The following is a 10,531-nucleotide window of genomic DNA, read 5'->3' as shown; positions in this document are numbered from 1 at the left end:
CTGGCCATTGAATACATAAATGAAATATTCCAAAAATCAGCAATTAAGGCAAACCTAAAAAAAATTAAACAAGAAAAAAATCAGAAACCCAAATCCAAAGAAAAATGGTTTGATGATGAATGCAAAACTACAAGGAAAATGATCTAATCAGAAACATCATCAACCACACAACCCACATTTACACCTGCAGTACTGTGAAAACTTGAAACAATATAAACACACCCTCAAACAGAAAAAACAAAAACACATCCACAAAACTCTCACCGAAATTGAAGAATCCATCGATCAAAATCAGTTCTGGGAAATGTGGAATAATTTAAACACGACAAAACCGCAGGAACTGGCTATTCAAAATGGAGCCCTTTGGAACGAATACTTTGAAAACCTCTATAAAGAAATGCCCCCAAAAGATTTAAAATTGGAACAAAAAATAATTCAGGAAAAATTAAAAATGCTCGAGTCATCAATTAAAAACAACCAAAACCCACTAGACACCCCAATCACCCTGCAAGAGTTAACAGAGAAGCTCCAAACACTTAAATGCAGAAAAGCCTGTGGCCCTGACAGCATCAGAACTGAGATGCTCAAATACAGCAACCCTGAGCTGCAGAAGGCCTTGCTTAAATTATTCAACCTGGTACTGAATACAGGCTGTTTCCCTGACATCTGGAACCAAGGGCTTGTATCCCCAATTTACAAGAATGTTGACAAATTCGACCACAACAACTACCGGGGCATCTGTGTGAGCAGTAATCTGGGGAAGGTATTCTGCAGTATCATTAACGCCCGGATACTGGCCTTTCTTACCGAACACAATGTCCTGAGTAAGGGTCAGATTGAGTTTCTACCAAAACACCACACTACTGACCATATTTATACCCTACACACCCTTATTAATAAACATGTCCACCAAAAAAATAAGGGCAAAATGTTTGCATGCTTCACTGATTTCAAAAAAGCATCTATTTGGCACAAGGGTTTATTTTATAAGATTCTCCAAAGCGGAGTAGGGGGTAAAGTTCATGATATAATTAATATAATTGACAACAAAAGAACAGAGTTCTTCTCACGGGGGCGTGGAGTGAGACAGGGCTGCAGCCTGAGTCCAACGCTGTTCAATATTTACGTCAATGAGTTAGTGGTGATGTTGGAACAGTCTACAGCTCCTGGCCTCACTATACATGACATGGAAGTCACTTTGATTCATTTACTAAGGGTTACTCTTAAATCCAGTTCTCGTGTACTTTTATATGGTAAACTGAGCATGCATGACTTAGAAACTCGGCTGTCAGCGAACGAATCCTTTAACAAAACTGTAATAATGGGCAGGATATATATTTTCAATTAAAATAAATCACGCAAAGGACTATAGATATATGCTATTTGAAAGAAAAAAGTAGATCGCTACAGAAAGACAATTCTCACATTTGTGCATAACATGACTATTTACATAAAGTAATAGTCACCCATAGTTTGTTATATTAGTACAGCAAAATACCACATTATATTTTAATTGAAAGGTTCTGGGAAGCAGATCTCTCTCTCTCTTTCTCTCTCAATTCAATTCAATACGGCTTTATTGGCACGACAATAAAAAAAAATAATTGTGTTGCCAAAGCACATACATGGCACAAACAACTAAAATACATAAAGACAGAAAAAACACGTATTTTAATAGTAAACAGTATCCCTCCTTCCTCTCTCCCTCTCCGACCACAATGCTTCCAAGCTTCCCCACTCGTGGTGACGTCATATTCCTGTGACAGACAAGGACCAATCAAAACGCGAGACTCTTGTGCGGTTCAATCCTGAAAACCGGGCTTGCGTCATACCTCGCTTCCGCTGGTGAAACGCACTGAGCTGAGTCTGTGGTCTATTGCAGAAAGGAGACAGGAGCGCTGAACAATTTTACTGAAACCGAAAAGAAACCATTACAGAACCAGCCGCGGAACTCAGAGATGGTGAGGAGAAAAATAAATATAGATAATTGTACACCCCGTGTGAAAGTGAATACGGCACAGGTTTATTGTACCAACTGCCTTTCTGATAGAGCGTATCAAACCGTTCACACATTCAGCGTGTAGGCCGAGCTGCGGAGTGCATTATGGGAGATGTTAGTTAAATCGTTAATGTATTTTGCATTCAGTCGTAGCCACGTCTAAAAACAAATAACGCAAGCAACTGAACTAATGGCTTAACAAATGTGTTGTTTAGTGTCTTATTTACGGTTCTCCAACAGTCTAGGAAATTGAACTATAAAGAGTGGTGTACACGAGTGAGCACTGGTTAATCCTACCTAGTCAATATAACAAACAATGAGTAAGGATTACTAGTTCTTTAGAGCGCTGCAAAAATAAAAAAAATATATAGTGAAGAGTGAAATGCCCAGGCACCGCATACATGTTATTATCGTATGTTTGTTTTACATTTATTAGTTATATGCGACCACGACTTTAACACGGCCACCTTGGTAATTAATAATTCAATTAAAACGTTCTTGATTAAAACTCGTGTTCACAGGTGCGTGCTGCGCTTAAATTGAAGTAATGTGATTTGCACATCATTTTCTGCTAAACAAGCTATTCTAGATGCTCGTGCTAGAGCAGCTCTGAGTGTTTACTCTGGCTGAGAGGGACACCCCTCCCCCTCTCTCGCGCTGATTTAATCATTCTCTTGTCTCATGTGGAACAACTACCTCCTGAGTAAAAGAACTAACACGTACCCACGTTCATGTTGTCTCTGTGCTTTATTTATTTATGCCTCCTTGTGAATGGCATTTTAAATCATACTATTTTTTTAACCAGCATTGCAGTCTACGTTGCCAAAACCTTATTGACTTATTCAAATGTACTGGCACCCAAATGTGTAGTGTTGCATAGCAACTGGTATGACCTGCCAGACTGGCTTATCCCATTGCAACAATACAACATGAGCCCTCTCCCACCCCACACTCTGAGAACCCCTATGCTTGGAGCTAGCTGCAGTGAGCCCTCTCTCTGTGAACCCCTATGCTTGGAGCTAGCTGCAGTGAGCCCTGGCTCTGTGAACCCCTATGCTTGGAGCTAGCTGCAGTGAGCCCTCTCTCTGTGAACCCCTATGCTTGGAGCTAGCTGCAGTGAGCCCTCTCTCTGTGAACCCCTATGCTTGGAGCTAGCTGCAGTGAGCCCTCTCTTTTGAGAACCCCTATGCTTGGAGCTAGCTGCAGTGAGCCCTCTCTCTGTGAACCCCTATGCTTGGAGCTAGCTGCAGTGAGCCCTCTCTGTGAACCCCTATGCTTGGAGCTAGCTGCAGTGAGCCCTGGCTCTGTGAACCCCTATGCTTGGAGCTAGCTGCAGTGAGCCCTCTCTCTGTGAACCCCTATGCTTGGAGCTAGCTGCAGTGAGCCCTGGCTCTGTGAACCCCTATGCTTGGAGCTAGCTGCAGTGAGCCCTCTCTCTGTGAACCCCTATGCTTGGAGCTAGCTGCAGTGAGCCCTCTCTTTTGAGAACCCCTATGCTTGGAGCTAGCTGCAGTGAGCCCTCTCTCTGTGAACCCCTATGCTTGGAGCTAGCTGCAGTGAGCCCTCTCTGTGAACCCCTATGCTTGGAGCTAGCTGCAGTGAGCCCTGGCTCTGTGAACCCCTATGCTTGGAGCTAGCTGCAGTGAGCCCTCTCTCTGTGAACCCCTATGCTTGGAGCTAGCTGCAGTGAGCCCTCTCTCTGTGAACCCCTATGCTTGGAGCTAGCTGCAGTGAGCCCTCTCTCTGTGAACCCCTATGCTTGGAGCTAGCTATATTCATTCCTGTAACGGTCAATGTTAAGAAGTACACTGTCTGACCCATGTGTCGGGTATCTTCAGATTACCATGAAGTTGAAGCCTGACCTGAGCACTGTGTAAGATGGTTCATTGTGTATTGATGAATCAGGATGCTTTCAATTTGTGATCAAAATCCCCAGCTTGTAGTCCCATCAAATTGTTCATGATTGATAAATAAATGTAATTTATACGTTTGTGTGAATGCATGCTCCCCTATTAAGTATCACGTGTATAGTGTCTGGGGTCTTTGGGCTTGCTTATAATAGTTCTACATTGTGACGTTCCTGTATTGCTACACCCCTGTAAACCACTATTCCTGAATTCTAGTTTTACTGTTTTGTTGTATGAGATGGTTCCTTTGTTATTATTATTATTATTATTATTATTATTATTATTATTTATTTCTTAGCAGACACCCTTATCCAGGGCGACTTACAATTGTTACAAGATATCACATTATTTTTACATACGATTACCCATTTTACAGTTGGGTTTTTACTGGAGCAATCTAGGTAAAGTACCTTGCTTAAGGGTACAGCAGCAGTGTCCCCACTGGGGATTGAACCCACAACCCTCCGGTCAAGAGTCCAGAGCCCTAACCACTACTCCACACTGCTGCCCTTTGTTGCATAGCTTCTTCATTTTAGATAGTTATACATTGTTTACTGCAGCCAGATGTACTTGTTAAGTTCTGGTATATGTGGAAATGAAAAAAAAATGGCAAAAAATGGCAGAGCTAGTTTGTTTGGGAAAGCAAGTAGTAATATTCACTTTTTCTTTATCTGTTTTCAGTCTCACACAATTTTGCTAGTCCAACCTACCAAGAGGCCAGAAGGCAGGACGTATGCAGATTATGAATCTGTCAACGAGTGCATGGAAGGTAAGCTGAGCATTACAAAAACATATGTACAGATGTATTTAGACTTGCTACTATTCCACTTATTTTTTTGCCAAATCGACATTTATTTTAGAAAGAATAACTTTTATTTTTTTGAAATTTATTTTTCAATTCAAGCAGATAATGGGTGAAATCGACCTTTATGTTTTAAAAAAGAAAATACTTTTTATGCCATTCAAAAATGTCTCATTTAGCGAAACCCCTTTATCATATTCAACATGCAACAAAACCATGGTTACCAACATTCTAATTGAAATAACGTTTGGTTACTGCGGAGCTATAGCTTGTAAAGAGAGATCCTACACAAATAAAGTCTCAAACCGTAGAAAACGCAGCATATAAGTGTATTGCACAGACTTTTATAGCTTATATTTACGAGTGAAAATAATATGTACTGAACAAAACATTAAATAGTTGAACAGAACTAACTTGCACTTATTAATCGGAGTCTGAGCTCCGCCCCTCTCCTGCTTCAGTACAGCTGGACTCAGAGTTACAAGGCAGATGGGCGAGCTTCGTCCTGCCGCGGAGACTTCAGCCGTCGGCCAGGGTATTGTGCTCAATATTCATGAAGTGTTTTTCTCTTGCGCCTCATTTTCAAATAAGCTAGTTACCACATATAAAGCACTACTTCAAGGGCTCCCGAGTGGCGCATCCGGTAAAGACACTCCGCATCGAGTGCAGGATGCGCCCTATAGCCTGGAGGTCGCCGGTTCGAGACAAGGCTATATTCCACTGCCGACCGTGGACGGGAGCTCCCAGGTGGTGCCGCCTAGGTGGGACAGGGCTTGGGTCGGCCAGGGTGTCCTTGGCTCTCCGTGCACCAGCGACCCCTGTGGACTGGCCAGGCGCCTGCGGCCCTGCCTGTAAGTTGCCCAGAGCTGCGTGGTCCTCTGATACTGTATCTCTGAGGTGGCTGCATGGCAGGCCTGCGGAGTGAAAAGAAGCTGACGGCGCACGTTTCGGAGGACCCATGTGTCCGTCTTTGTCTCGCCCGAGTCAGCGCAGACGTCCCAGCGGTGGGCCAGGTTGAAATAAAATTAAAAAAAAGAATTGGGCTTTCCAAATTGGGGAGAAAATCTGAAAGAATGATTCCAAATTAAAAAAAATATATATATGAAAATAAAGCACTACTTCAAGAAATGAAAAACTATAATAAAATAAACAAAACTAGTGAATAAAAGAAACTAGTGTGTAAACAGGTGTATGTACATACAAAAAACTGTAAAAAGGAAAGTAGTTTTTAATTAAATGTAAGTAACATATATTCTCTGCATGTGTCACTTTGTAGCACTGAACCCAGGTTGAGCTGCAGCAGCCTGCTGCTTTGCAATTTTCCCCTGTGCATTCCTTGTACAAAATGAAAGAATTGGTGGCTGCCAGGTCCAGTGAGAACAGGCTTGTGTATAAAAATCAAATAGAATGTTGTAGGTTATATTCAAAATATAAACATGTATTGTAAAAGGCAGTCAAAATGACTGCTCTGGCGGTTCTAGTAGAGGGGATTATAACTTATTTTGCGATCCTGCCTTTCAAACGCCATCAGGGTATTTAATACATCTTTCACACATGCAGAGTAATTTCAATTTTAATAGTGAAAACCGTCAATGACTGCCATGGCGGTTCTAGTGTTTAACATCCACGGTCTCATCCACTTTAATGTTGCAGTTATCATAAAGGAGCACAGCTCTAATGGAGGGCTTCTCTTTTTTGAAAAAAAAATGTAATATTTTTGCTTCTGTTTAGTCTTAATCTTTGACAGTGAAATCTAGTATTTGATGGGAACTTTCATTGACCTAGCAGCAAGGGATATAGACATCACCAGGTGTGAGGCTGATGCACAAGAAGTGCTTCCCAGACATGGAGTCCAGAGTATACCCTGCTAAAGAAGCATCCAGGCCCCTGGAGTAGTAGGACTGTTGCATGCTGGGGAGAACAGTCTGTGAATGATGGTCCAGCATGTTCTAAAAGGATTTGTGTTCTTGCAGGCGTCTGCAAGATGTATGAAGAGCATTTGAAGAGGATGAATCCCAACAGCCCATCCATTACGTACGATATCAGCCAGCTGTTTGATTTCATTGACGACCTTGCTGATCTCAGCTGCCTTGTGTAAGTGAATGTTCCTTTGTATCGCTATGTTTGAAGCTACATGATTTCACCCCTTGTGGCAGAATGCAATAAAAAAAGCATAATTTCACAAAAGTTTAATCTGAAGTAAGTGGTCAACTGCTTTTACCAGCCAGTAGTACCCTAACAAAATCCTCTTCATGGAAATAAATGATGTGCAATTTATTTATTAGGTGTCACAGATGTTCATGGTACCTTTCTTTTGGATATGAAAGCGTACATTATAACTGAGAATCATAATTGATTTAATATAAATCAGCCGCTACATTTTGTAACAATGTTCTTGCCACTAATATACTATGTTTTAAGGTTATTTACCTCTTTGCTTGAAATAATTGTAATCCACTGACTGAGTTAACATTGAGAGCAGGGCCTGAGCATTTCATCAGTAAGCACAGGTTTCAGAACAGTGTCATTCATTCGGGTAATCCATTCCAAGCATGAGGGTTGTTAAACATTGTCAAGTATAGGTCACCTGTGGTGCTGTACAGGGGGATGTGTACAGAAAGGTTACTTCATATGTATTCAAAGTCTTTTCTATATACAGGGTGATTAGAAAGTAAATTTACCACATCAACGCTCCATGTCATTGATGTGGTAAACTTACTTTATTTACATTTAGTTACACAAAGTCCCATTATGCTTTTTGATTAGTTACACAAAGTCCCATTGTGTTGGTAACCATCTTCCCCAAGCACCACTGCTGCCCTCTTTGAGTAATGTGTGCTTGTTTCTTCCTCTGTAGATACCGGGCAGACACTCAGACATACCAGCCCTACAACAAGGATTGGATTAAAGAGAAGATCTATGTGCTGCTGCGTCGCCAAGCCCAGCAGGCAGGCAAATAGAGAGAGAGCTGGAACCGTGGGGGGGGCAGGGCAGGGCAGTGCAGAGCGTGGTGGAGTCACCGTACACCACTGTTTGTATTATAGTAGCTAAGCGTTCATTGAGTTCTTGACTAATTCACTGAATTTATATTTGAGTGGGGGTGGGGTTGTTTTGTTTAAAAAAAAAAGTAAAAAATAAAAAAATCTTTCTGTATTTCAGTTGCCCCTGAATGAATGTCTTTTCAGAAGTTTAGACCTATTTTAGTTTCTGATGGAAGAGAGGACAGGCAGCCCTGGTCCTGGAGGGCTGTTGCACTCATGGTTTAATAGTTGTAATTAAACTGCTTGAGGGCCTGGTCAGAGGTTTATTTCCTCTCATGTTATGAAGGACCTGGCATGGAAGGGCTCAGGCTGCCTACCCCTGTGCAGAGGGGTTTTCGTTGTTGTAGTGCTGCAGTTCTGTCAGGTGACACTTGCTAGAAGTGTGTTTCTTTACCTTATCTGCTTAGACTTCTACCTATTTTTTTCTTTTTCTATAGATCATTCTGCTAGGTTACCATTTATGACAATTCCTGCACGCTATGAACATGTTTCTAAGTTGGGTTTGGTAGTGATTTACTTTAGACCTGTATTGTACTGTTTGTGACCTTGCACCACTTGTTTGGAGAAATGTCTCATAACAAATGTCGGTGTCAAATCTGACGGCAAATCTTTCTTTCCAATGCAGATGTTTTAAGTTCTCCTGAATGATTGCTCTTTTTTGTAGGTCTTGTGTGAGTGCTCTGTACAATGACACATTTTCTTTTTACTGTATTTTGACTGAAATAAAATACCTCTGTGTACCTGTTCTATACTTTTTTTTTTCACCCTTGTTTGGGTTTTGTGAATGAGCACGTTTGCGACATGCACTGGTCCTGCAGACCACCTTGACTAGGAGGGGCATTGTGTTCCGTCTTACTCTGAGAAATGGGTTTAGTCTTAACTGGGAATATTTGTTTATTTTTTTAGTATTTTGTTTTTAAAAGGGTAAATAATAATAATGTGACCACTTACTGTTGTGAAATGTGGTCCTCATGTTCAAATGTAGCTTCCAAGAGTGCTATCATTGTAATTTTAAAATAAATAAATACTACGTGTTCTTGAGAAATTCTAAAGGGTTCCCAGTGCCATGTTGCGCTGATATATTGCATACATCCAGAGAACCACTTTCCCAGTTGTGATGAAACTTAGTTGGGGCACTCTGAGTGTTAGAGGCTCAGAGTCCTGGGAGGTGCTTGTTGGTACTCGCACTTCTACATCCTTACTGATCACTTGTTTTGTATTTCCAGTCGTAGCGTGAAATGTAAATCTAGTACTTGAATTCTGTCTTCAACAAAAGAACATGTTACCGTTAGTAACCGCTTACTGTGAGGTCAGACCATATGGCCACATTTCAGCTAGCCCATTGGAGCGAGACAACACAGCAAGTGATTTCTGTATGTTGTAGCATTGTCTCTGAAATACATTTCAAATTCATGTATAAAGTACAAGCAAAGAACCATCTTTAAAAGAAAAGTGGGACTGATCAGTGTTGATCCTCTTGTGGAGAGGTAAGCATGCATTTTAAAAACATTTAACCGTACTGGTGGTGGTTGTAGCAGCTAACAGTTATTTTAACTTTTTGAAAATTATTTAGGTCGGCCAGAGTGTCCTCGGCTCACCGCCCACCAGCGACCCCTGTGGACTGGCAGGGTGCCTGCGGGCCTGCCTGCAAGTGGCCCTGGGCTGCGGTGTTCTCCGACGCTGTAGCTCTGAAGGTAGCTGCATGCTGGGTCTGCAGAGTGAAAAGAAGTGGACAGCTGACGGCACACGTTTTGGAGGACCTGTGTGTTTGTCTTGGTCTCTCCCGAGTCAGCGCGGGGGTTGCAGCGGTGAGCCAGGCTTAAAAAAAGTATTCGGCATTTCAAATTGGGGAGAAAATTGGGTAAAAAAAAAAAAAATTGGTGATTCCAAATTTAAAAATAAATAAAATGCACAGTATTGTAGGCTACAACCACTTTAATGTTCTTTGGAGAGTACGGGCACATTGTTACTTTTTATTTTTTATAAGTAATCGTACATCTCTGTTGAAAATAAGTTGAGACGACCAGTGTCGTAACCAGAGCTCACATTCTACCGAGGTCACACTCACGTTTCATGCCATAGCTGCAGTATTTATATGACTGCTTGGTATTTACTATTCAACCTCCAAATCTACGTTAAACGGCAACCCAACAGAGAAAATGAAGGAGTCTTTTTGTACTTCACCAGAATTTTTACATGAGCATCAGCATTGATGATGCAAAAAAAAACAACTGCGGACACACCCTCTGTGTCCTAATAGCTAGTGACGGCCATGGAGACGACAAGTAGTGCAAGTTCCAAAACTACGCTCCAATCAGGATGGTTTCAGTCCCTGAAAGAGAACAGCATGCTCCTCACTTCTTGAGGCAGTCTTGGACTTGATCATCAATTACTATTCTGAAAATATGTAGGCTTTCAAAGGACAGTCCTCTTACCACTTTGTGTTTCCAGTAACACTGAGTGGTTCTTCTTGCAAGATATGTGTTCTAGTGCCTTGTCCTGAGTTCATATATAGGTAACATGGCTGGATCAGCAAAGTGTGTTGTGCAGTTTGAGAGAGCTCTATCTAGTGACTCAAGTTTACTTTTGTAATGCTGTCAATACACACTACCTGTAAACCATTCCTGTTCACTTAATGCTACTGGCTGCTAAAGCTATGCAGACACTTTGCTGATTCTGCCTGCTTTGTCTGTCTGTGCTGAAAAACCATCTAGCAACCAGAGCATGAGAGCTACTGTATCTAAATCCAGACAGAGAGTCTGAGTGCAAACTGAACCCCTCA

The 10,531-nt window shown here is 41.6% G+C and overlaps 1 protein-coding gene across 1 annotated transcript; it reads left to right on the top strand.

Moving 5' to 3' along the window:
- The first annotated feature begins 1,822 nt into the window (after positions 1-1,822).
- Positions 1,823-8,489, top strand: LOC117422618 (enhancer of rudimentary homolog). The gene is made up of 4 exons (XM_034037822.3): positions 1,823-1,961; positions 4,588-4,675; positions 6,682-6,802; positions 7,566-8,489. The coding sequence occupies exons 1-4, from the start codon at positions 1,959-1,961 to the stop codon at positions 7,666-7,668; spliced, it is 315 nt and encodes a 104-aa protein (XP_033893713.1). The 5' UTR covers positions 1,823-1,958; the 3' UTR covers positions 7,669-8,489.
- Positions 8,490-10,531: the final 2,042 nt, after the last annotated feature.

The sequence above is a fragment of the Acipenser ruthenus genome, chromosome 15, assembly GCF_902713425.1.
Source record: "Acipenser ruthenus chromosome 15, fAciRut3.2 maternal haplotype, whole genome shotgun sequence".
NCBI classification, from domain to species: Eukaryota; Metazoa; Chordata; class Actinopteri; order Acipenseriformes; family Acipenseridae; genus Acipenser; species Acipenser ruthenus.
The sequence above is the reverse complement of the archived record's forward strand: the minus strand, read 5'-3'. Positions and strand labels throughout refer to the sequence as shown.